At 40.6% G+C, this 27,944-nt stretch overlaps 1 protein-coding gene across 3 annotated transcripts in view; it reads left to right on the top strand.

Moving 5' to 3' along the window:
- Window positions 1–27,944, top strand: part of CDKL5 (cyclin dependent kinase like 5) — a 212,565-nt gene that overhangs the window by 163,702 nt on the left and 20,919 nt on the right. For 2 of the 3 annotated variants that reach the window (XM_007991180.3, XM_037986376.2), the window contains exons 10-15: window positions 2,963–3,043; window positions 6,038–6,189; window positions 11,768–12,734; window positions 16,340–16,441; window positions 16,993–17,098; window positions 20,381–20,504. In XM_007991180.3, the coding sequence (XP_007989371.2) occupies window positions 2,963–3,043; window positions 6,038–6,189; window positions 11,768–12,734; window positions 16,340–16,441; window positions 16,993–17,098; window positions 20,381–20,504 (1,532 nt within the window). The remainder of the gene's footprint in view (window positions 1–2,962; window positions 3,044–6,037; window positions 6,190–11,767; window positions 12,735–16,339; window positions 16,442–16,992; window positions 17,099–20,380; window positions 20,505–27,944) is intronic. The other variant, XM_037986378.2, reaches the window with a different exon arrangement.

Here is a 27,944-nt window from a genome sequence, read left to right as displayed (position 1 = left end):
AGAAGGCTTTATGAAGCATTTGACATTTGAAATGGATGTTGAAGAACGAGGAGCATTTCGATTAGATAGGCCACACAAAGAATATCTCTTTCTCATTTGTCTGTGGTCCTGTTTGTTCATAGTCTTCTTCCCTAAACAATATTGTCTATAAAATTCCAGACAGCATATGATAATGCTGCTTACAAACATCCTTCAGGGAAATTGCTGCCTCCATCACACTTTGACTTTTATAAACCTTAATACTTTCACATTTTAGTCTGGAAGTGTTTGTGATGTTTTAACTAAATTAGTTTAATCTCTTTGGAGGCTTGACAATATCTTTTGAGGGAGAAATTTTCTTTCATGATGTTATTTGAAAATGTCTATAACAGATAGCTAAGCACATGGGGCATGTAAACTGCATCTGCTATGCACCATGGACTGACCAGTAACCCGTCCATTGTGATGTGCATTTGGATTTAGTTGTATAGAGACAGGAAAATCTACAAGATGTTGCTTATAGTGGTTTGCATTATTGGGATAAAGTAACAATTGATGCCCCCATAGTATAGGGCCTAGACTCTGGAGTTAGACTGTTGGGGTTCAAGGCCTGGCTCCATATTTACTATTTTGAATGATGCCAGGAAGTTATTTCACCATCCTGTGCCTCTGTTTCTTGTCATGTAAAATGATGATAACCAAAAGACTGCCTGATTGGATTGGTGTAAAGATGAAATATTATTTGTAAAATGTCTAGACCAGAACCTCACACGTAGTACTCAGCAAAGAAGCATTCTCATTAGATTGGATTGGATTGGATTGGCCAAGTGATTCAGAAAGAAAAAGACTGATTGAGATATATTTTAAACTTCTATGCATGAGTTTTGGCTATTTGTTGAATTATTTCATATTAGAATGGTAGGTCTCATTCAAATGCATGTAAATTCTTTGAAGTTAGGAGTTTGCTTGGTCATTTTTTATTGTAATATTTCTAATACCTTTTGACTTTCAGCATTAATTTTCTTATCAATGAAATTTCACTCCTAGAAAAAAGAAGGCGGTATCTGGTAGCATAAGATAGACCTCATACACAAAATATTAACATGTACTGGTATAGGGTCTTCTATCACAGCATGGTAGGTGTCTTTCTCTTTGGGCTGATATTTAATGCTCTAGTAACATCAAAGGGAACCTCTGTACTTCCCTTAGGAGAGGCACCTAGGTTTAGAAAGAGTGTGGGTTTGGATCACAAGACTGGGTGCAAATACTAATTCTACTGCTGTTTAATTATGTAACTTGCCTTGAACCAGTTATTTGAACTTTCTGCTTGTCACCTTCTTCATCTCTAAAATAAGAATAATATATCCAAAATGCCTCATGTAACATCACTTCCTTCAGAAATCAGTTTTAGGTTATTGCCTGTGCATCTGTGTTGAGTTCATGTTATTCCTTCTTCTCCTCTATCTGGAAGGTGCTGTCCTACTTTTCTCTGTCTTCACATTTTTCATATTTTTCAAAACCCAGTTCAGATATTACCTATGGGTTATTTCTTCCACGGCCATAAACCATCTTGGTCTTTCCTTTCTCTGAGCTTCAATTAGAATTTATGATTACACAGTTTAACACTGATTGCTTTCCCAAACAGACAGCAGATCCCTCAAGAGCAGGGTTTGGGTCTTACCTGTATTTTTTGTCTCCTTCTATCCAGAGCATGGTGTGGAGATGATGTCATAATCCTTAAATATCTTGTTTGAAATTTTACTATGTAATTAGTCCTCCCATTTACTTATTTAGCATGTTTAAGGATTTCAGTACTTTGAAATGCTGGCATGTTGGTATAGAGGAAATAACGTATGGAAGCAGACTAGCCCTGACATTTGGAAGGGAGCACATGGCACTGGGCTCTGCCAGTCATATTACCCAGTACTTTAACATCCACCAGATATTGCAGAATGTGAGTTGGCAGAGGAAAGAACAGAAAACACATCTAAATAAACTTGACCTCTTCCCCTCATTTTGTTTAAAAATGCATTTGTTAATCTAGGAACCTATGTTTGTCTTCGGTTCCAACTTTAAAAAAGGAAGAATTTGAAAACAGGTTATTATAAGAGCTTATTAAAAGCAATGATAGAATGTGTGTCTGAATTCACTCTCTACTTTCATGACCTTTTAGGTACTGGCCACTTAACTTTCTTTTTTTACTTCTCTGTTTTCAAGAGTAAATGGTATGTTGTTGTTAAAAAGCTATAAGAATACTATCTGATGTCTTATCATATACTTTCTGCTAGATCCTCAATTACTCTCAGTAATTAAGAATCATGTGTATAAGCAAATTATGTATATACTATATTAGAACTGAATTGTTTGTATAAACAGATGATACTCTATTTTACTACATAATTAGTTCAAATTTTTATATTTTAGTTTGTTTCACATGCCTTAGTATTGTCTGCCTAGATTTAAGTATCATCTTTCACCTGTGAGTTTTCCTATTATTTGACACCCAGTCCTATTAATCCATATAAAAATACATAGACGGCCGAGTGTGGTGGCTTACGCCTGTAATCCCAGCACTTTGGGAGGCTGAGGCGAGCAGATCACAGGGTCAGAAGTTCGAGACCAGCCTGGCCAACATAGTGAAACCCCATCTCTACTAAAAATACAAAAAATTAGCCGGGCGTGGTGGCGGGTGCCTGTAATCCCAGCTACTCAGGAGGCTGAAGCAGGAGAATCACGTGAACCCAGGAGGCAGAGGTTGCAGTGAGCCAAGATCATGCCATTGCATTCCAGCCTGGGCAACAGCACGAAACTCCGTCTCAAAAAAAATAAAATAAAAATACATAGACAACAAAAGTAATATACAAGTATGAATTTGACTGGGATTGGCATTTTTGCTTATCTGCTCCCTTCTGCAGCACTCACAAGCACGTACACAACATATCCTTCCCCAAATGTTAACATTCGCTTTGTGTGTGTCTCACAGTTTCCAGCTGTTAACCATCCTCAGTCCTTGGAAAGAAGATATCTTGGAATTTTGAATAGTGTTCTACTTGACCTAATGAAGGTAAGGCAAATTGATGTTATCTCTATAAAATATCTTTTGATTTGTGGATTCTTTTATGTCTACATGTGACCATAGCCCGCTTTTATGAATGAAATGTTAGGAGATGTGGAATGGCAAATAATGGGGAACTATGTCATATTAAAAGGCATGTAACTTACTTAAAATTACAGTGGGATCTGGTCTTGTCACAGTCCATCTAGACAGAATCATGAGATCCCTAAATGATATTTTTTAAATGGACAGAATAATAAAAATCTGTTAGCGTGCAAGAGCTGTTCAAGCATAGGGTTTTAAAACAAATCTTAAAATCAATGTTGAAAGAAGAAATTCAACAATTTTTTCTGACATGGTATTTGAAGCCTCCCATCGCCTACACAGATTTGATCAGTGAATCTAATTTTTCTCTTTTTCTCCCAGACTCTTTCTGGCTCTACTTTAGACATATCAGGATGATTGCTAATGCTGTGGCCTGAGTGTTCTTCCTTATGCTACCCTCCCTGTCCAAAAGTCTTCCTGCTCTATACCCTAAAAGCATTCTCAAATTTCTTTATTCAAGTTTATTTTTTTTTCTCCAGTAGACAGTCGGCTCCTTGAGTGGGAACTATTTTTCATATTTCTCCAGCTTTCACTGCAGCCAGAAGTGCACAAACAAGTGTTGGTTGTTTGATAGTAGACCTTCAAAGAACACTTATTAATGGATCAATTTTATTTTATGCCCAGTCAGTCAACTGTCAAAATCAGTAGAGGTTACACTGTGCATAGAGCCTTTGAAAGGCATACTTAGCACAGTCGGAAATTTTCGAGTGGCATTCTCAGAACTTTGCCGTGCTTTAAACTATGTTAATCTGTGTTCCAGGGAACAAAATGTACATAGGTGTGGGGGTGGAGGTGGGGGAGGAGGGTGTGACGTTTCGGAAAGGCCACATACCATACGACCTTTTGTAGAGATGCACAATATTCCTTAATCTATAAAGGCTTTCAGAAAGATCACAGTAAAGAAGCATTTCTGTCTTATCCACTATTTTCCAAATTTAATTAAATACTGAATACTGTTTTTTATAAAATGCTAAAGCTCTAGTGTTCTTCTGAACGCAGATTGAGAAATGCTACCCTCAGAAAGAACCCTCAAAGGCTTTTGTTTAATTAGGCATAAATTATAACTTAAATCAGGTAGGTTTTGTCAATACACTTTTTCACACAGTCAGTCCTCATGGATTGGGACCTCAATAATTTGGTAACTTTTAAAATGTGAATAGAATAAAATAGGAACATGGAATTAAATACAATTTCATGTTTTCTGCCTTTCATCTTTCTTTAGTTAAAAATAATTGAATGTTTTTGTTAAATCATTACCAAATATAATTGCCAAGCATCGGTATGGTACCTGATTAAAAGCTAGCACAAATAAAAGTAGAAAGATAACCCGAATCATCCTGTGCTTCTGCCAGTTTAGAAGTTAAACATTCAAATTCCTATTTATTTAATATCTTTACCATCAGATTTCGTTAAGTAAATATTTTTATTGACATGTCCTTTCAGAAGGTGCATGAATTATATCTATATGTCAGTTACTTTTTATAATGTAAACATATTAGTATAACTCTACCCAGATGGAGACAGAGAAAATTGCTAACACCCTGGAAGCCTTCTTATGCCCCCTTCCAGGCTTTATGCCACCCCCTACCCCAAAACCAGTTCTGACTTCTGTCACCAAAGATTAGTATTGCCTTGTTATTATCGAATGTTATATAAATAGAATCATTCCTCTTGTTTTTTAGCTTTTTTTGAAAACAAATTTGAAAAATGAAAAATACCAATTATCCCTTCTTTGAATATTTCAAAGAGAAATATTCTCTTTGCCATTCTCTAAAGCTGTCGTGTTAATTTTGTCCACATATAAGTACCTAAAATGGCCATCTCATCCTGTCAGCCAATTTAGTGGGGTACAAGTCACCAGAATTAGTTCAAGCCCCTAATAACCTTAAGACTAGCTGCAGTAATTATGTTGGCTCTATTTTAGTCTTAAAAAAAATTTCCTTCCAAATACTGAACTTAAAAGTTAAAGAAACGTAAAAGAAGAAACTTTAAAACCAAAAAATTAGAGTTGAGGCTCTTTGCTGATACAGAATGATTTTTTTTTTTTTCTTTGAGACAGAGTTTCACTCTTGTTGTGCAGACTGGAGTGCAATGGCGCAATCTCGACTCACTGCAACCTCCACCTCCTAGGTTCAGGCGATTCTCCTACCTCAGCCTCCTGAGTAGCTGGGATTACAGGCATGAGCCACCACGCCCGGCTAATTTTGTATTTTTAGTAGAGATGGGGTTTCACCATGCTGGTCTGGCTGGTCTCGAAACTCCTGATCTCAGATGATCCGCCCGCCTCAGCCTCCCAAAGTGCTGGGATTACAGATGTGAGCCACCACACCCAGTCCCAAATGATTTCTTAAGATCTTATGTCAAGTGGGAAGAAAGCTAAATTCTGGCTATTATGTGTGTACTACTATGTGGGTAAAATAAAAGGAGCAGATAGAGATATGTATAGAGAATATCTATGGAAGGATGCCCAAGAAACTGATAACCTAGGCTGCCTCCAGAAAAGAGAACTGGGTATCTGGGGAATAAGAGAAAGATTAAAAATGTATATTCTTTCAAGTGAGTATCTATGTAATTAAAAGTATACTTTAAATTTTTAATTATATTGTAAAAGTGATTTTGATTAATGGTAAGTGCAGGGTACAAAACTATGTGTATATTTTGTAAAAGAAAATATGTATATAGGATATTCAAAAAAGGGCTGGGATCATATATACCAAGAGGAAATGATAATGAGATTATAGGTGATTTAGATAGTCTTTTTTTATTTCCCAAACTGTGTTTACTTGATATTCTGCAATGACTGTGTATTTCTTTTATAAGGAAAAACAATTAGGTTTTTATTAGAACTTAAATTTTACTTTGTAATGTTCTTAACAATCCTAAATTTTATTTCCTAAGAATTTACTGAAGTTGGACCCAGCTGACAGATACTTGACAGAACAGTGTTTGAATCACCCTACATTTCAAACCCAGAGACTTCTGGATCGTTCTCCTTCAAGGTCAGCAAAAAGAAAACCTTACCATGTGGAAAGCAGCACATTGTCTAATAGGTAAATATTCCCTTTTAAGGAAATACAGATGCAGTGTTGGTCTTACAAGTAGGTGGAGGAGGTGGCTGCTTAAATGATGCAATTAGAGAAAAGAAGGAAAGCCCTCTTTATTCAAAAATATCTTCCTTATGCTTATTGCATGATTCAGAACCACAATTAAGGAGTTGTGTGGGTCTTAAAGACTTTCTTATCTTTAACTAGTATATGATGGAAACCTATGCATTCCTTGGGAAAGGTAGCATTGGGTTAGCAACTAAGGGGGTTTACAGCCTCAAGAGCTAGAATATTCTGCATGAATGAGACCCATCAGTGATGCCTAGAGGAAGAAAGATGGGTGAAGGCAAGGGGATTCCTGGAGAGAGAAGACGATGCCAAACACAGATGGTGGATGGAAATGTACCTAGTGTGATCTTTGTGACTGGACCAAGTAGGTCTGGCTCTACAGAGGGGTCTTGTGTTTTTATTGCTCTTGTCTTTTAATCATTGAGTTGCGAAATTAATTTTTCATAAGAATAAGAATATGGAAATAGTAAAGTCAGTGATTAAAATTGTTGCTCTTTAAATATGATTTTTCAGCATAATTTTTTCAAAGCCTGTTTCCTGAAACACACACACACGGGATTTGGGCCATACAATCAGGTTGTCTTTCAGACCTGACATTCCTCAATTCTGTTGGTTGCATGTCCAAGAGGACAGTGTCCTAGTCATGGTCTCCCTGTTTTCCTTCATCTCCCAAGAGGCTGATCTTGTCATCTGGGGTCGTTGGATTATGCAAGATAGGAAATAGTTTCTCTCATCTACTATTACAAGATAAGTAGAAAACAATGATTCTTTATTTTTATTTTTTAGTTTATTTAGAAGACAGAACCTTTGAGCTGTTGCCTAGGCTGGAGTGCAGTGGCATGATCATAACTCACTGCAGCCTTGAACTCCCAGGCTCAAGCAACTCTTCCACCTCATCCTCCTGAGTAGCTGGGACTATAGGAGCATGCCATCATACCTGGCTAATTTTTTAAATTTTCTATAGAGATGGGGTCTTACTGTGTTGTTCAGGATGGTCTCAAACTCCTGGCCTCAAACAGTCCTCCTGCCTCAGTCTCCCCATGTGCTGGAGTTACAGGCATGAGCTATCGCATCTGGCTGAAAACAATAATTCCTAATATGAAGCTTTTTTTTTTTTTTTGAGACAGAGTCTCGCTCTGTCGCCCAGGCTGGAGTGCAGTGGCTGGATCTCAGCTCACTGCAAGCTCTACCTCCCGGGTTTACGCCATTCTCCTGCCTCAGCCTCGCGAGTAGCTGGGACTACAGGCGCCCGCCACCTCGCCCGGCTAGTTTTTTGTATTTTTTTAGTAGAGATGAGGTTTCACCAGGTTAGCCAGGATGGTCTTGATCTGACCTCGTGATCCGCCCGTCTTGGCCTCCCAAAGTGCTGGGATTACAGGCTTGAGCCACCGCGCCCGGCCGCTTTTTTAATATAAATTTTCTTCCCACCCCCAGCCCCAAATTCTCCTTCCGTATAGAACAATTGTTCTTTTTTGAGACAGGGTCTTGCTCTATTGCTCAGGCTGGAATGCAGTGGTGCGATCATGGCCCACTGCAGCCTCTGCCTTCCTGGCAAGCGATCCTCCCACCTTAGCCTCCTAAGTAGCTGAGACGGCAGGCATGTGCCACCATGGCTGGCTGATTTTTGTAGCTTTTCTGGAGAATTCCTATGCTCAAGCGATTGGCCTGCCTCGGCCTTCCAAAGTGCTGGGACTACAGGTGTGATTGGCCACCACACCTGGCCAATCAGTTGTTCTTAACAGATCAGATTTTTGAAAGCTCAAGATCTGGTACTATTTAGGTCTGGGAGAGCATCCATAAATTGATGATGACCATTTATCATATGTTTTCTCTGCTTAACTGTGATAGTGTAATTGTGTTTTAGAGCTGTTTACTCTTCTTGAAAATGACTGGTTTCAGTTTGTTTCCCCTTACATCTTATGGACCATTCTTAGCTGGCTTTCTTTGTTTGTTGCCATGAAATTTTTAGGACACTAAGTCAAGGAATAGGAGTCATCATTTGGTTGCTCCTTTGCATTTAGGAAGTGCAAATTAGTCCTGTGTCTTCTTTGGGGTTACTCTCAGTTCAGGTGCTTTTATCTCCCTTCTACCTTAATTGTCTCTTAGCTCCTTTAGTTTACACCAAAAAATTATCCCAATGATATAAAGTTCAGTAGACTGATAATAAGTTTTTGATTTCTGCTATAGTAATTAGTGATGTAACCCATACTGTGAAAAAAAGCTGTGTATTTGTCTTCTAGTGACTCACTTGAGAGAGATTTCTTGAGTTAACCAGTGGGGACCTGAGGCTCTCCTTGGGAACCTCTTCAGGGATCTGTTAAGGAGGATGTGCTTGGTGATGATGTTTTCAGCAGATACAGAAGATATGATTTGTATGGGTCCTTGAGGAGTCCTCCCAAGTCCCCTTTTGAAATAGAGGAGAATAGAAATTATAAGTAAATTTAAAATCTCTGGAAGAATTCATTTTCAGGTCTTGACACTGTATTGTGAATATATTAAAGAAAAGGTCTTAAATGCTTTTTCTAGGAATGATCTTACCACATTTTACATGTATCTGAGGGCTTTTGCTCCCCACTGGTCTATGGTCTATACTTATTCCATGGAAGCTTTTTTTTTTTAGAGACATTAATTCTAGCTTGAATCTCAACACAAACGATGGCTCCCTAAGACTTCGTAGGACCATTTTAGAGATGCTCACAGCACCGTATCACATTGGTTGCCACGTACAAACTCCCCTGCCTTGTATCTGGAGACACAAACATGCTGTTGCATACCTTGTCTTCTAAATTCTTTCTCTCTAGGAGAGGCAGTGGACTCTTGTGTTACTTAGCCCCTGCCTATCTCCCTCAGGTTCTGCTGAGGTTCTGCTCACCATGGACACGGTGCAAAGGTGCATCAGCTGCCCCACACTGCCACTCTCCCAGTCCTGCACCAGCCTTCTCCATGAAAATGTAGCTTTGCACCTTCGACATTTGCTTTTAAAACTTACTTCAACTAAATCATCATCTATCCATCCATCCCTTCTGCAACCATTTAAGAAGACTTTGTATGCAAAATTTTTTTAACTAGTTGGCAGTTTAACACAGATTCCTTGCAGTTGTGTGTCAAAGAGATCTATGGAATTTTCAAAGCTGTTTTTTATTGTTGCGCTTTGGCAGAGCTCTGATGCAAAGACAGTATGATGCCCTTTCTACGTAGGCGTTATGTGCAAAGCTCAGTAGTTTCCAACTAATCCTAAGACACAAGCACTCAGAATGGCAGTTTAGGCTCTTTGTACACTTACGGAAAACGTAAAACTTTGACACGTTTTACCTTAACTGGATAACCTCTCTTTTTATGTTAGAGTTGTCTCTTACATTGCTCTGAATGTGTTCTTCCTAAGATCCACAAGTACGTTTCTGCTCAACATTGCTAACAGTGTTTCTAAGAGTTCCAAAGGCTCAAGCAGCTGCCTTTGCTGCTCTCTGTCCCTTTTTGGTCTTCATGAGCTGAGGACGTTTCCCAATATCTGTACATGTTATCTGTTTACAATTACTATTTCTAGGCCTGAAGGGGAATGGGGATGAAATAGGGTTCTGAGAGTCCAGGGAGAGCTGGACCTGGGCAGGAAGAGCCACCCTGTAGAAGCTGTCATCTAGAAGGACACAGCCACGATCTGAGTCAGGGTACAGATGCCTGCAGGGAAGGAGCAGGGAAGACATCCCCCAGCCCCTCTCTCCTCTTGTCTTGTGATGCCTTCCACTGCTAAGCCCAACCAGAAGCTAGCTGGCTAGGAAGCGTGGGTGACAATCTGCAGCATTGGGTTCCTGAGGCCCAGGGCCGGGCTGATGGGGGTGGAGGACAGATTGGAGGTTGGGCAAATGGAGAATAACCAACACACTTAGATCTATTTGTGGATGAGACAGTCTATCACTAGGTTTGAAAAGTCACTGAGATATTTCAGTCACCAAGATATAAGTTGGCAAACAACTCAATGGTTTAAAACCTGATGCCTTTAGGATACAGGGACTTTATTGATCTGGGGATAGACTCTGTTAATATAATTTAACAGAAAGTGAAACTTAGCATTTTTTTCTTTGTAATTCCTTTCTAGGTCTGGGCTTTGCCATTTAGTACTCCTATTTAAGTGTCCTTTTATTTAATGCTATAATTCTAATGACCTAACTGGAAGAGATTAGTGAGTACATTCAGGAGATGAGGCACCCTACACTGTCACAGGCTTGCTTGATATCAGATTTTTTTTTCTTTTTTGACACTCTCAGGTAGCTTTCTGGCAGAGATTACTGACTGAAAGGTAGACTAGGAAATGGGTCCTTATGTTATTTGATGGCTGAGCATGCAGGTTCTCATGGGGAAAATTGGAAGTCAGAGTTTCACAGACTACCATTCTACATGAACATAAAAAGTGACTTCCAGTTAGTGTGTCATGGGAACAAAACTCTCCCAAATCAGACCATCTGTAGCAATAGCAATATTTGCAGCAAAATTTTTTGAATGCATAGTAAAACCAGAATTGTGTAAATCATTATTCATTTTTAAACATTCTAATCTGTCCCAAGCTACAATTAGGTCCTTTCAATAGTTACAGTAGCACAAACTGGCCTTGCTATGGTGTCAGGTTCAGCTTCAAATAGAGAACAAGATTTTCCTCTGGATTTATATTTTGTATTTTAAACCAAGTGTGAAATGAAGTTTTAAGTCCTAAATGAGGGCTCAGTCAGTCTAGGATAACGAAGTGTTAAATAAAAAAGAGAATAATTGTGTCTTTTGGAGAGAAATGAACTCTTTCGGATCTCTGTAATCGAGTATAGTACAGGATTCCTGTTTACTGTACAAGGAAATATCTGAAGAGCCCCAAGTAATTGCCACTTCTCCAGGACATAAACATTGATCATCATGTTTTCCAACAAACCTCACTGGACAGTTTACATTTCTTTTTAGAGGGTCATTTTCTTTTATTAAGTACATTGCTAGAATTCTCATTCCCTGATTATGCAGGCAAAAGAGTTATTGGTGTCTGTGTGTATGTGCTGTGAGTATATATCTCTGAGGCAGGCTACACGTTTTACAAATAAAAATAAAGTTCAAGAAACATAGTAACCTTTAAGTCTAAATGTTGTCTTCTGACATTCAAGCAGACAGAAGAGTTATAAAGAGTTTATAGCTCAGCTCTCCTCTTAGCAGTCATTCTATCACAAACACTCATACGAGTACCAACATAATGAGAGCATGTTTTACCAGATTATCATTTAGAAACTGTTTTGACAGCAAGTTAGCTGAGCATTTAGCAGTGCCAGAATAATTTCATCAAGGCCAGTGCTTTGTTACAGAGTGAGTTGGTCTAAGAAACTTAATTGCTGTTGATAGGTTACTTGTTATCTGAAGGCACTTGCTTGAGAGAATTAATGTTTTTAGTCTTCCAGGTGTTTCAAGTATTTGTTTTTTCTTTTTAACAATACTTTTTGTGTGTTAGCTATTGAGGGAAACTGATATGCTTCTTTTGTTTTTAACATAGAAACCAAGCCGGCAAAAGTACTGCTTTGCAGTCTCACCACAGATCTAACAGCAAAGACATCCAGAACCTGAGTGTAGGCCTGCCCCGGGCTGACGAAGGTCTCCCTGCCAATGAAAGCTTCCTAAATGGAAACCTTGCTGGAGCTAGTCTTAGTCCATTGCACACCAAAACCTACCAAGCAAGCAGCCAGCCTGGGTCTACCAGCAAAGATCTCACCAACAACAACATACCACACCTTCTTAGCCCAAAAGAAGCCAAGTCAAAAACAGAGTTTGATTTTAATATTGACCCAAAGCCTTCAGAAGGCCCAGGGACAAAGTACCTCAAGTCGAACAGCAGATCTCAGCAGAACCGCCACTCATTCATGGAAAGCTCTCAAAGCAAAGCTGGGACACTGCAGCCCAATGAAAAGCAGAGTCGACATAGCTATATTGACACCATTCCCCAGTCCTCTAGGAGTCCCTCCTACAGGACCAAGGCCAAAAGCCATGGGGCACTGAGTGACTCCAAGTCTGTGAGCAACCTTTCTGAAGCCAGGGCCCAAATTGCGGAGCCCAGTACCAGTAGGTACTTCCCATCTAGCTGCCTAGACTTGAATTCTCCCACCAGCCCAACCCCCACCAGACACAGTGACACGAGAACTTTGCTCAGCCCTTCTGCGAGAAATAACCGAAATGAAGGAACGCTGGACTCACGTCGAACCACAACCAGACATTCTAAGACAATGGAGGAATTGAAGCTGCCTGAGCACATGGACAGTAGCCATTCCCATTCGCTGTCTGCACCTCACGAATCTTTTTCTTATGGACTGGGCTACACCAGCCCCTTTTCTTCCCAGCAACGTCCTCATAGGCATTCTATGTATGTGACCCGTGACAAAGTGAGAGCCAAAGGCTTGGATGGAAGCTTGAGCATAGGGCAAGGGATGGCAGCTAGAGCCAACAGCCTGCAACTCTTGTCACCCCAGGTACAGTTGAGCACCTTGACCAAATCTGGTGACCCTTCAGGGGAAGGTGGTACAAGGGATGTGATGAGGGTCTGTCTATAATTTTCCCTACTACAGGACATCGTGCTTTTCTTGATAGGATGCATTTAGGGAAGCAATACTTGGCCTAATCTCGGTTTTTTTGTTGTTATTGTTTGTTTGTTTGTTTGTTTGTTTGTTTGTTTTAAATCTATTTAGATCAACTGTTGAGTACTCAAGAAAAGTCAAATTTTGTTTTTAGTAATTTTTTTTTCTTGAATGTTCCTTTCTGGAATATTTTGTTGAGGGGGTCCTATTTTGATTTATTACAGAATTCATCAGCTGTATGGGTTAGGTTTTAGTTTTCCTTAAAATACAGTGTGAATTCATGAGTATTTTCTCTGATCTCTCCAAACCACATTTGCTTAAATCAACAGCTTTTGCTAGTACCTTACTCAATATTTTAACTGAATTTAAAAGTTTTAAATTTGTCCACTATAGATAAATTTAACTTCATACCAGGATAAATGTTAATTTTCAGTCTTTTGGATTGTTTCTAAATCCTAAAACAGTATTTTTAGCATAATGCTTCCTCCATCTTACTCATTGTCAGACTGTAGAACTGACCTAACCTGCTTAAAAGAAGTAGCATTCCTTCGCTTGAACCTGGGAGGCAGAGGTTGCAGTGAGCCGAGATCACACCACTGCACTCCAGCCTGGGCAACAGAATGAGACTCCGTCTCAAAAAAAAAAAAAAGATTACGTTCTTACAGTAGAGCGTGTTTTAAAAATAATGTTCTCATGATTTCATCTATAAAGCACTGTGCCCAGTGCCTGGCACAAAGTAAGTATCTAACAAATTTTAATTATTCCTGCTGCTTCTGGGTGGAGGCTGATATTTGGACATCGAGCACCTTTTCTATGCTGGGTGTTCCCAGGCACTCAAAACAGTCTTGAGAGAGCTCTTGCACTTGAGAAACTTACCTGCTGTTGGAGAAGATAAAGTGATACCTGATAACAATGAAATAAGTAAGACCAAAGTCAATATGGCACTGGCTATAAAGAGGAATTGAGAATAGAGAGAGGTCATTGTGAGCAGAAGTAGTTAAAAATGGCTTTATAGGCAACCGAAGGTCTTGCTCTGGGCTGGGATGTATAGACAAGCTTTGAATAGGCTGAAGAGTGAAGATATGTTCAGGCATGTCATGAACTAGGCAACATGAAAAGCTCTAGCTAGAAAGATGAAAAGAATAGGGTCCCTGTTGTCTTGTGTGTGAGCTGGCAGGGGACACTTGTCAACAGATAGGTTGTTCCACTACTGCGAGGTTACATTCTGGCTGCTGTGCTAGAGGCATGCCAGTGTGCCAAGGGAGCGAGACAGTCCAAATTGTGAGTTGTGGGAGCTCCTAGAACAGGTGGCACCTGAGCAGAGACTTCCAGGAAGGTTGGGAAGAAAGTGACAGTGACCTCAGGAAAGAGGGAAGAAAAGAGCATTGGAAGGAGAAGGAAGGTAACAGATGTTACACAGCATGGTGTGCTTTGGGCATTGCAACTTGTTCCACTTTGCTGGAGTGAAAAATGCAAAATTTGGAGTGACTTTTGCAATAATTCAAGCACGAGGTGAAGAGAATATGTTTGGGATTAAGTTAGTGCCAGTGGGAAACAGAGTGGATCTTCTACTCCTCAAAAGTAAAAACAACAGGATTTGTGATTTGAAGGACTGAATATAGGAAAAAGGAAGACTTCATGGTTTCTTTTCTAGGACCTCCTGTTTGGAGTGAAAGAGAGTAGTTTTGAAGTCACCTAATTCAACCCCTTCATTTCACAGATGAGCATGTCGAAGCTCAGAGAAGTTGGGTGAGTTGTTCCAAGTTTATCTAACTAGTTCAGGATGGAGCTGGGATTATGAGGCAGGCTTCAGGTGCTGAGGCCAACTGCTTGCCACTAGTGTCTTGCTGACACGTTGAGTTTGAAGTGACCTTGGCTTCTAAGCAGAAGTGTGCTCTAAGAGGCTAAAGAGATGGTCTGGCACCCAGGTGAAAGGAGAAAGCAAGAGGTGCCCATTTGCGGAGGCTGGAAGTGGAGTCAGAGGAATGGTCAGAGGAGCCCTGAGGAGACGCTATCAGGAGAAAGAGCATCCAGAGCCTAGAAAGATCTCCTGGCAGCTTCCCGTAGAGGAGAGATGGAAGGGAAAATTGGGTAAAGTGTGCTAGCATTCAGCATGGTATAAAATGGAAAAGAAATCAGAAAAACAAATAGCTTTTTAACTTAGAAAAAGTAATTGCTCTCTGAGAATTCCAGGAAAAGAATTTGTGTGAACATGGTGGTCATAAGCGAATTAAAAACAGTTACTGTGGGCTAAGCACAGATCTGTTACAGACTGCAAAAGCCAGTTCAGGAGGTACAGTGCCCAGCTACAAGAAAGTACAAGTTTAAAAGCACAAAGGTACCAGAAGGCTGGAAAAGTAACTTAAGCTGTTGAGTGAATCCTAGGAATCACTCCCATGCAAAGTATTGGGCCACCCTCAAAAGCACAGAGACTCTTACTGAGTTTATATTAGATGTTAATAATTTGTTTTCTTAAAATAATTTTTGTAGAGGCCTTTGTAAAAAGTACAGGTGGTAAAAGTCAAATGAGACATTTTCATAAAATAGAAGGAAGGCTATGTTGGATGAATTCCTGCCCAGAATCCTCAGAGTACATTTGGGGAATGAGAGGGAGAAAAATAATCATATTTTAAATCTTAAATAAAATGTTTTTGATATATCACATAGGCTTAAGGTAGTGCCCTTTTCTGTGCATAATATACAGATATACAATGCAGCGAACTCCTTCTAATGACTTGGTAATTTTCTTCCTTAATCTTTTTTTCTGATGATAGAAAATGCTGTTTTTTCCCCCTCAGTGAACACCATTGTGGACCGAGTACTGTTCTTAGCTTGTGACTCACTTCCTTGAGAGAAAAAGACAGTGGTATGTCTTTGGAGATGAGCACTATCATGATTTGGCTTTAGAAAATACATGAAACATAAGTGCTGTTATCCTAGAGAAGATTAAGATAAGAATTTAAGCACATAAACTATAGTAGTTAGAGGATTTTAACACAAAAATTATTAAAAGGACTTATTCTATTCCTTGATATATTCAAAAATCATTTATTTTCATCTGACTTTGCCATATAAGTCCTGCATGAAAAATACTTTTGGAACTGCACAGTTCATTTTGGAGAACTCAGACTTAAAATCTGCTAGAGAAATTTCAGATAAACTAATATAATTCCTAATCAGAGGGCTGCTCAGAACCATGACTGTCTAGATATTAGAAGGGTAATTTTTTTTTGTTTTTTGTAATTAATTGAACTATTTTCAGAATAATTTGTTCCCTGCTTGCCTTAACGTTAATGAGAATTTTACTTTCCATCTGTGTGAAATTTGACTTATGTTACATTCATCAGATTATTCACTTTTATGGGACTATTTGTATTTTAGCCAAATAACATTTTTTATTTTAGCTGGTTATGGTCCTAGTTATACCAAATAAAGACCATGATGAGTTCCATCCCTAGGAACAGGATGCTCTTATAAATCCTTTTAAATTTTACTTCCAGCCTGGAGAACAGCTCCCTCCAGAGATGACTGTGGCAAGATCGTCGGTCAAAGAGACCACCAGAGAAGGCACCTCTTCCTTCCATACACGCCAGAAGTCTGAGGTATGTCACAATAAAATATGCCTGTAAACATTATTTGTTCAACATCATTACTGCCTAGCTTTTAAAATGTATTAATATCCAATCTCCCACAAATAAGTTGAAGTGGCATATAAAGTAAGTAGTTTTCCTTGTGGCATAATTCTGAATTTTCTTTCAAAAAGATCATTAAGTCAATTATAGACTGATTAGGTTCTAAATTTGGGCCAGTTGGCTCACACATGTAATCCCAGCACTTGGGGAGGCTGAGGTGGGAGGATTGCTTGTGTCCAGGAGTTCAAGACCAGCCAGGGCAGCATAACAAGACTGCATCTCTACGGAAAGTTTAAAAAATTAGCTGGGTGTAGCAGTGTGTGCCTGTAGTCCCAGCTACTCGGGAAGCTGAGGCAGGAGGATTGCTTGAACTGGGGCAGTCAAGACTGCAGTAAGCCATGATTGCACTACTGCACTATAGCCTGGGCAACAGAGTGAGACTCTTGTCTCAAGAAAAAAGTCATAGGCAATATTGTCATCAATGTGTGGCTTAACTTTTATAAATTTCTTTCCTGCCTCAGGGTGGAGTGTATCATGACCCACACTCTGATGATGGCACAGCCCCCAAAGAAAATAGACATCTGTACAATGATCCTGTGCCAAGGAGAGTTGGTAGCTTTTACAGAGGTAAGCCCACCCCCGGCATTCACCAGGTTCCCCTCTCCTCCCTCTCTCGCTTTATGTGCACACTGCTTTCACCAACTCAGGCCAGCGGCCTTCTCACCTACACTGTTGCCTTCCAGCGGTTCTCCCTGCCTCTGCTCCTGCTAAGTCAGGCCCTCCTGGCTTCTGAATTGGCCTTGAGTAGCCTCTTAACTGGTCTCCCTATCTCCAAGGTACCCATCAATATAGTGACTGGAGCAATCCTTCTGAAACTGTGTTCTGACCATACCACTCATTTCTTTCTGTCAAGCCATAACATACTTATTGATGTTACCTGTGTGTCTGGCACTGTTCTGGCTTAGAACTTGTTGGTGAACAAGACAGCCAGAGATCTCCACCATCACGGAACTCACTTCCTCGGGAGGAGGAATGGACACTAAACATAATAATTATATAGAACAGTAAAAGATACTAAGTGCTACAAGGGGGAAAAAAATAAAGCAAGTCATCCCGTTGTCCACCCCTCCCCACCCTACCCTAATCCCCTATTGCTCACCTATTGAGAGTCATTTGGTGGCTTCCCATTGGCATCAGGACACAATTTGAATTCTCTAGGATGTCATTCCAGACTTCCCATGGTCTGGCCCTTGCCATCCTCTCCAGCCACTTTCTCCCCCACCCCGCCGGTCTCTCTGGTACCCAGCCTATGGGACTGCACAGGCTGTGCCCTCCTCTGGCCTGTAATGTACTCTTCCTCCTGCTGGAGCAGCTTGTCTCTGTCCCTTTCTTTAAGGTCCTCTTCAGTATAATATCTTCCCACAGTATGTTCCAGATGGAGTGAAACGTCTTCTCCGTTCTGTCTATCACACCTTGTCTGTAACTCTGATGTAACACTGACCACATTGCACTGATTCTTTGTCTACAGTTCTCTCTCACAAGGTTGTGAGCCCCTCAGAGACACTCAGTTCTCTTCATCTTCTCTTCTTTTTATTCTCATTGACTAGTACACTGCCTCGCACAGTTTCAGAAATATTTGTCGATTGAATTAAAGAAAAATTTCAAGTGTACTTGCACAGCCTAAAATATACTTTGTTATTTAACAGACAACTAAAACAGATGCTTTTGGGGTTGTACGAACTTAGGGGACATTGAATGACAAAGGCCATCCCTTTTAGTAACTGTGCAATAATAGATTGTAAAGCCCTTGGGCATTCCAACACCCTGGTGGAGAAAATGGACAGCAAGCCCACAGGGCCAAGAACAAGGCCTGGGATCAGAAGGCCTGTAAAGCCTTCAGGAGTCACCACAGCTTTCTAAAGCCTCCTATGCCCACATTGCCTGACTTCCCACTATTTCTGTTGTTTTAAGAGGATAGTTGGAAAGGGGCAGGATTTGAGGTGGGGGCGTGGAGAACTGCTTAGTCATTTTAATTAGGAACTCCAGCTAAATAAATGCACAGAAGTGTTATTTAGGACTAAATGTATATTTAATGATTAGGCTACACTGTTCCTTCCCTTCCAGTCCAACCTTTGGAAAAGCATAAGGCATTGATTGAATATGCCGTTTAATGCATTTTTTTCTGATACCATGATTACACTTTAGAATTTTATGGGACTAAACTTTTAATTCAGATTTAATTTAATTAAAATATTATAGCATACATGTGCAAAAAAGCCTTTTCTTCTATCACCGAAGCATTACCTCCAAAATGTACCGTAGGTGTATTATTTCTATAGATGTCTGGAGAATATGCATTAATATAAAATGCTAATGGAGATTTAAATTAATTCGTCTTTGACCTCTGGAAACATGGTTTTATTTTGATTGCAAAAAAAATAAATTGGTTAATTCAGAGAAATACTTCATATGTCTACCTCATTAGTAGAGAGGGTAGTGAGAGCTTGGCAGGTAGAATGTTTTAATTTTTAAAATTTCAGATATAGAAGAAAAATATTTAACTAGATGAAACATCTGGAGATATCTGTCATTTCAATGATACTACTAAATCCTAGAGGAAGATTTGGTGGTATCATTGAAATAACAGATGTTTCTTTCCAGAATGCTTCCCGTTTTCATTCCTACTGGTCAAGAGTCAAGTGAAATTGTGTCATTTATCTTGATATACAGTCTGTATATTCCTTTTGTGATGAAATTTCCAGTATATTTATTTTCATTATAACCATTCTTAGAAATTGACAGAAAAAGTTAATAACTATCCCCCCAAAAGCAGAAAAGTATATATTCACATATGTTATATTTTACCTTTTTCTGTTCATTTAGAATTTAGAGAAAAATAATATTTTTGTAGAAATAGCTAAATTTCTGTGTAATTTAGTTTAAAAACATGAGTGATACTACCTCCCAAGTGTCAAGGCTTAAACTGTAGTTTGTCTGTTTCAGCACACATATTAATTACTTCAAACTAAGAATAGATTTTACATTGTTGGTCTATGATAAGAAAGCTTTAACTTCAAAGAATGCCAAAACAGTAGCAGGGAATGGTGGTAGGGGCTATGAGATTCACACTTGAAAATACCCTGGCCGGGCGCGGTGGTTCACGTCTGTAATCCCAGCACTTTGGGAGGCCAAGGTGAGCAGATCACTTGAGCTCAAGAGTTTGAGACCAGCCTGGGCAACATGGTGAAACCTTGTCTCTACAAAACATTAGCCAGGTGTGGTGATATGCACCTGTGGTCCCAGCTACCCAGGAGACTAAGGTGGAAGGATCACCTGAGCCTGGGAGGTGGAGTTTGCAGTGAACCATGATCGTGCCACTACACTCCAGCGTGGGTAACAGTCTCTTATTTAAAAAAAAAAAAAAAAGAGGAGAAAGAAAATATAATGTTCTTCACTTTATCAGCTGGCAGGTCAGTTTACCATTTTCAATACATATTACCTGGTGTTAATTAACCCTTGCAAATTAGTGTCATAAGCAGTGAATGGACGGACATGGTTCCCTAGAATGCCTTCACCCTCAGGAAACACAAAAGTTATGTGAAGGGCTGATGAGGATTTTTGTATGTTTGTTTGTTTGTTTGTTTTATTTGTGTTAGAGAAAATGCAGTAGGATAATGTGAAAACTGCTTTGACCAAAAGAGTACATCAGCTGTGTGCGGTGGTTCATGTCTGTAATCTCATCACTTCGGGAGGCTCAGGCAGGAGGATTGCTTGAGCCTGGGAGGTCAAGGCTGCACTGAGCAGAGATCACGCCACTGCACTCCACCCTGGGTGACAGAGCGAGACCCTGTCTAAAAGAAAAAAAAAAGAAAAAAAAGTCCATCAGTGACTTACTTTTTCTTTATTCAGTGCCATCTCCACGTCCAGACAATTCTTTCCATGAAAATAATGTGTCAACTAGAGTTTCTTCTCTACCATCAGAGAGCAGTTCTGGAACCAACCACTCAAAAAGACAACCAGCATTCGATCCATGGTGAGCATTTTGGTTTGTTTTTACTCTTCCTTTTTTTAACTGTAGATTTAAGAGTTGAAATAAATTCTGGATGAGCTTTTTAGTGTTCTTTCTCCTGCTAGGCCTTTTTTTCTCTAGATAAATTATTGAATAAGGAAAATGTGATTTTTCATTATTGGTAACTTTTTTCCAGTTTGGCATTTATATTAAATATCATGTAAGGGAAGAAAAATCTCCTGGATTATTAAATACCTGATATGCTTTCCACTGTGTTCTTTTGACATGAATGATGACTTTTGCAGTCTCTTTTTGTTGACACTGAACCAGGTACACTTTGCTTAGCATTTGACATGCATCGTCTCAGTCAGTTCTCACAGTCGCACTGCTTCCATGCTAGAGGCAGGGACACTGAAGCTTGGAAAAGTCGAGGAACTGGCCCAGTGCTGGACAGCCAGTAACATGGAGAAGGGAGCCAGGATTCAAACTTAAATGGGCTCCGACTCCAAAGCTCATGGTTGTTACCTCTGTGCTACCTGTCATTCAGGGTAAAAAGAAATAGGGGAACAGTCCTTTATGCTACCATAAAAGCATAATAGTAGTAAAAGGCACAAATGATGTGGCAACTTTTCTTACTCTTTTATCTTTTTTGTGTCATATCTAATAAATATTTAGGGAGAGAATTACAATGTTACCAAGTTCCATTGGCGAATCTGTCTGAGGAGTAAGGACTTTAAGAAAAATGATAATGTAGACTTCTCAACTACCCTGAAAGACTGCCCAGGATCTAAATGTGAAGAGTGTTGTATGTACTTTATAGACCTTTACTCAGTTCTCTACTAAGAGCATAAAATGGGACATCACTGTAAGACACTGGATTTGGAATAAGACCAGTCTGTCAGAGAGTCCCTCTCTGGTGTTTGTTGCCAGAAGTAACAGAAGGGCCTTATGTCAGTACTCCTTACTCCATGTGATGTCACAATTTGGACCCTGTTGACAAAGTTACAATTTGGACCCTGTTGACAAAGTTACATCAAGGTTTCGGTATTATTGTGCCCTATAGTGAAAATTACTTAATTATTCTTAAAACAATATAAAAAATGACTTTTTAAAAGCTATAAATACGCTTTTGCTGTATAAGCACAATTTGCATCCATTGCCTATTTATAAAATGACAGTCTTAACATTCGTGACTAAGAGTTTAGACTCTGGAAATAGGATATCTTGATTGATGGCAACTGTCTATCAATCAGGGGACTGTGTCTATTTGTCCCTTGGTTTCCTCATGTGTAAAATAAGTCTAAGAATGGCACCTCCGTCATAGGGTTCATGTGATAATTAAATGAGGCAATACATTAAAAGCACCTAGAACAATGCCTGGCTCCGTAAGCATTCATTAATGTTAGTGACTGCAATTACTATCGTTGTCATCTAACTTCAGCACCAGGTGTTTCCCCTCCACTTTGATGATAAACTTTGGTGTTCTTTCTCCATGTGACTGTTTTAAGCTCCTTAGTATATAGAAAAGATCTGTGAATTAACATAAGAACACAGATACAACTTCTTTACTTACCAGTGTTGACCATTTTCTGGTGTGGCTTTGACAAGTCATGACAAAATTGTCTAAATGGTGAGAATACAGAAGTACAGAAGGAATTGGGTTCTCTTGGTTATTACATAATGAAGTGATGATTTAAAAGAGTATCAATTACAGATTACCTTAGTCCTGTGAAAATTAGGTCAGATCAAAATTAAATCCAGATTTGGGATAGACAGTGTTAGTAATGTATTGTTTCTGTCTTTTGATAATCAGTTTAAGTAGAACTTGTTTTACGCGTGGATATGTATAGAAACCTGAAAAGAGTTGTTTTAAAAAGAATGAGAGGCTCAATTGGGATGTTGAACTTTAGTTGAGGCTTCATCAGGTCATCCTTATTCTAATATTGCTGTTAGGAGACTTAAGAGTTCCAGAATTGCCAGTGATGAACTGACTCTGACCATTTGTTTCTGTTACTCTTCCTGATAATGCTGCTATGACATATTTCCTTCCTGCATCGCATCTCACTTAGTCTGTCATTAGTTCAACTTGACTCATCTTGATTTTTTTTCTTGAATAAGCTCTCAAATTGGTTCATCAGATTCTTCATATTTGAGAGAAATGCACATTTAGTGACTTACAAAAAACATCAAAGAACCTTGTTATGGTAATATAGTGAATTGCTTTTCTTTGTTGCGAGGGGGTGGAGACAGGGTCTGGCTCTGTTGCCCAGGCTGGATTGCGGTGGCACAATCTTGGCTCACTGCAACCTCTGCTTCCTGGGCTCAAGCCATCCTCCTACCTCAGCCTCCTGAGTAGCCCAGACTGTGGGTGCACGCCACCATGCCTGGCTAATTTTTGTATCTTTTGTAAACACGGGGTCTCACTATGCTGCCCAGGCTGGCTCTTAACTCCTGAACTCAAGTGATCTGCCTGCCTCAGCCTCCCAAAGTCCTAGAATTGCAAGCATGAGCCACTGTGCCTGGCTGTGAATTGCTATTCCTAAATTATCTCTTACCTAAGGTCAGTCTGTTTTTCCTTGATAGTAGTACTTCAGATTTACTTCGGGAAGAGAATATTTGTACAGTGTACCCCTTTCTTGCAATGGAAAAGTCAAGCTGCTGTGTTATATTTTAAAGCAGTAAATAGATATTGCAGTATGATATCCAGAGCTGTTATTCTGGCCATCTCAGTTATGTAGAACCTACTTAAGAATCAGGAGATAGCCAAAATATCTCAGAACAAGCAAAATAGAGTTAATATGGTGGGATTAATCATCTTTATTAATAGGATAACACCCCCACCCTCATTTGGACTCTGTTCTTCATTTATGCTCAGTTCTGACAGGCAGCACTGAGATATATTGTCAGGGCAAGAAATAGTTCAAGGTAGTACTACCGGGTGCAGAGGGAAAAGGATCCAGGCAATAGTTATGGAGAGAAAGCAGGTGGGAAAATCATGCATATCATAGATCTCTATGAAGTGTGTGTTTATAAAACAGGCAGCTTCACTTTGCTTTAAAAGACAAACTGTATAAATATGTTTAGAAAGACTGCTGTCAATTGGGTTAAAAATGGATGTTTAAAGAGTAAACCAAATTACTTAGAAATCCCACTAGTTGGCCAGGCACGGTGGCTCACTCCTATAATCCCAGCACTTTGGTTGGGAGGCCAAGGCGGGCGGATCACCTGAGGTCGGGAGTTCGAGACCAGCTTGACCAACATGGAGAAACCCTGTCTCTATGAAAAATACAAAATTAGCCAGGCGTGGTGGCACATGCCTGTAATCCCAGCTACTCGGGAGCCTGAGGCAGGAGAATCGCTTACGCCATTGCACTCCAGCCTGGGCAACAAGAGTGAAACTCTGTCTGGAAAAAAAAAAAAAAAGAAATCTCACTAGTTAAATGAAGAATTGCTGTAACTTGCACAACCCCAGCCGCCTTTTTCTCATAAGGTTATTAATATATTGGTATCCATTAGTGCTTGTCTTCATAGCTTGCAGAGTTACTCCTGTAGAATTATTCACTGACTCTCTCTTCTCACACATTAGCTAACCACGCTCGTCACATTGCCAGGGGAGGGGAGATGGCAGGGAAAGTGTCAGAGTAATGTTCCTCGCCGCTTCATCTCACTTTCCATGCTGCTCTCAGAGGGATTATACTGAAGTTCCATAAGCCTGACCGTGATGCCCCCCTGCCCCATTCCCTAGCTGTCAAACCTGTCCCCTACCCCCAACAAGAGTCTGTGAGCAGCTTGAGTGAAATCAGATTCGTTCTTTTATTTTTCTCTGTTTCTTCAACACCTAACACAGGGCCTGACATGTATAAAGTACTCGCTGCATATTGGTTTAGTGATTCATTGGATTTTAATTCCTTCCTTTCTTTAGGTGAGTCTTTGGAATTGTGTCTCCTCTTGGACCCTTATGGAAATAGCTGTCATGTTAGAGCTGTCATGTTAACGTTAGAGTCCCATGCCTGTGTGCCTGCTTACCCCTTGTCTCATTGCCCTCCTCCCATACTGTTTTGGTCCCAACTGCTGCTTTGGAGAAGGTGCGAGGTGACTGGATGAGTAGTCCTTCTCAAAGCTTCTGTCTCTGAGATTGATGTGAATCCCCCACTTACCCTTCTTCTGTACTGCTCCTTTTTACCCCACTCAGCACGAAGCTGCTGTCTTCCATGTGGAATCACAGGGGCCAGAATGCACAAATGAGGGAAATGACCAACCACACGCTTACCCATAGGGCTCAGTTCCAGCTGTCAATGTATAACTCATTCTCCATTCCTTTATACAGCACAGCTTTTCAAGTGCCTTTGTTCCAGCCAGCCTCTTTCCATCTGTCTCTGAGTCACTCTGTCAGCCTTTTCTCCCTTCCCTTTCTGTGTTAATTCTTTGGGTATGTATGTTTCTGCATAGCTTCTCCCTTGTTTTGTTTTTCCTCTCTGACTTCCTTCTGTCTTTGGTGATGCAAACACACACTTCACTCCTAGTTTTCATCCACCAGTTCAAGGGTAATTTATTTCTTTTTTTTTATTTTGACCTTTGGGATCTTTCTCTGCTTGGATCTTTGAAAATGTCCCAATCATTCCTCTATCCCCACCTGAGCTGTGGTTTATCCAGGGCCTCTTGAAGAGCCCCTGCAGAGGGTCTTGGCCCATCTTCCCTGTGTCCTGGGGACCCAACAATGTATCTTGCAAACTGCAGACATCGAGCTTTCCTTTTATTACCCTCCCCTTCTCACTTTCATCTTATTCGCTGTTTCATCCTGGATAGATTCTCCTCTTACCATGCAAAATCCTCCTAGGACTTCCTCCTAGGACTGGTGTCTCAAGCCTTCATTTCCTCTTGTGCCAGCATTAATATTCTTACAGTAACACCCATTCACATACTGAGATCGCAGTCATGATGAATATGTCTTCCTTAAAAATTTACTAGATTGGCAGAAAGCACTTTTGCCCTCAACACACCTGTGGTATTTTGTTAGACTTTCATTCTGATTGGTAAAAACTTCTACCCATTAATCTGAATATCCTGTTGTGCTTCTGGGTTGTGTTTTTGCAGATAGTATTGTGGAAGTACATAGCTATTTCATAAACATATAATTCTTTAACCTCTAGAAGTTACAGAATGTTAAAAATAGTATTGCCAGTTCTACTAGATGCTCTCTGAGGCTCTTTTCCAAGAGTCATGCTTTTGTGATACCAGCAAATGCCACTCTTCTCCAGTGTTCCTCACCAATGGCAAGTGACTGAATGCTGTGTCTTGGAGTTCAGCTTAGGGCAGTCTATCTTTAAGCCCCATGCAAGAGGGTTTCGTCTCCTTAATTGCAAAAGAACTTGTCGCAAGAAACTTTTACCAAATTCCCAGGGCCTAGGCCCAGTCTGTCATTGGGATTAGATGTTTTTCCCAGTAGTACAACACTGCATTTAAAGACTCTTTTGACTGCTCGCGGTGGCTCACACCTGTAATTCCAGCACTTTGGGAGGCTGAGGTGGACAGATCACTTGAGGTCAGGAGTTCAAGACCAGCCTGGGTAACACGGTGAAACCCTGTCTCCACTGAAAATAAAAAAATTAGCCAGGCCTGGTGGTGCATGCCTATAATTCCAGCTACTTGGGAGGCTGAAGCAGGAGAATTGCTTGAACCCAGTAGGTGGAGGTTGCAGTGAGCCAAAATCGCACCATTGCACTCCAGCCTGGGCAACAGAGCAAGACACTGTCTCAAAAATAAATAAATAAAAATAAAGACTCTTGAGGGCGGAGCAAGATGGCCGAATAGGAACAGCTCCAGTCTCCAACTCCCAGCGCGAGCGACACAGAAGACCGGTGATTTCTGCATTTTCAACTGAGGTACTGGGTTCATCTCACTAGGGAGTGCCGGACAATCGGTGCTGGTCAACTGCTGCAGCCCGACCAGCAAGAGCTGAAGCAGGGCGAGGCATCCCCTCACCTGGGAAGCACAAGGGGGAAGGGAATCCCTTTTCCTAGCCAGGAGAACTGAGACACACAACACCTGGAAAACCCATTGGGGTGGGGTAACTCCCACCCCAATACTGCGCTTTAAGGAAACGGGCACACCAGGAGATCATATCCCACACCTGGCTGGGAGGGTCCCACACCCACGGAGCCTCCCTCATTGCTAGCACAGCAGTCTGTGATCTACCGGCAAGGCAGCAGCCAAGCTGGGGGAGGGGCGCCCGCCATTGCTGAGGCTTAAGTAGGTAAACAAAGCCACTGGGAAGCTCGAACTGGGTGGAGCTCACAGCAGCTCAAGGAAACCTGCCTGTCTCTGTAGACTCCACCTCTGGGGACAGGGCACAGTAAACAATAACAAACGCAGCAGAAACCTCTGCAGACGCAAACGACTCTGTCTGACAGCTTTGAAGAGAGCAGTGGATCTCCCAACACGGAGGTTGAGATCTGAGAAGGGACAGACTGCCTGCTCAAGTGGGTCCCTGACCCCTGAGTAGCCTAACTGGGAGACATCTCCCACTAGGGGCAGTCTGACACCCCACACCTCACAGGGTGGAGTACACCCCTGAGAGGAAGCTTCCAAAGCAAGAATCAGACAGGTACACTTGCTGTTCAGCAATATTCTATCTTCTGCAGCCTCTGCTGCTGATACCCAGGCAAACAGGGTCTGGAGTGGACCTCAAGCAATCTCCAACAGACCTACAGCTGAGGGTCCTGACTGTTAGAAGGAAAACTATCAAACAGCAGACACCTACACCAAAACCCCATCAGTACGTCACCATCATCAAAGACCAGAGGCAGATAAAACCACAAAGATGGGGAAAAAGCAGGGCAGAAAAGCTGGAAATTCAAAAAATAAGAGCGCATCTCCCCCGGCAAAGGAGCGCAGCTCATCGCCAGCAACGGATCAAAGCTGGATGGAGAATGACTTTGACGAGATGAGAGAAGAAGGCTTCAGTCCATCAAACTTCTCAGAGCTAAAGGAGGAATTACGTACCCAGCACAAAGAAACTAAAAATCTTGAAAAAAAAGTGGAAGAATTCATGGCTAGAGTAATTAATGCAGAGAAGGTCATAAACGAAATGAAAGAGATGAAAACCACGACACGAGAAATACGTGACAAATGCACAAGCTTCAGTAACCGACTCGATCAACTGGAAGAAAGAGTATCAGCGATTGAGAATCAAATGAATGAAATGAAGCGAGAAGAGAAACCAAAAGAAAAAAAGAAGAAAAAGAAATGAACAAAGCCTGCAAGAAGTATGGGATTATGTAAAAAGACCAAATCTACGTCTGATGGGGGTGCCTGAAAGTGAGGGGGAAAATGGAACCAAGTTGGAAAACACTCTTCAGGATATCATCCAGGAGAACTTCCCCAACCTAGTAGGGCAGGCCAACATTCAAATCCAGGAAATACAGAGAACGCCACAAAGATACTCCTCGAGAAGAGCAACTCCAA

The sequence above is a fragment of the Chlorocebus sabaeus genome, chromosome X, assembly GCF_047675955.1.
Source record: "Chlorocebus sabaeus isolate Y175 chromosome X, mChlSab1.0.hap1, whole genome shotgun sequence".
In the NCBI taxonomy this organism is placed as follows: Eukaryota; Metazoa; Chordata; class Mammalia; order Primates; family Cercopithecidae; genus Chlorocebus; species Chlorocebus sabaeus.
Note: the sequence above shows the minus strand (reverse complement) of the source record. Positions and strands in the feature narration are given on the sequence as shown.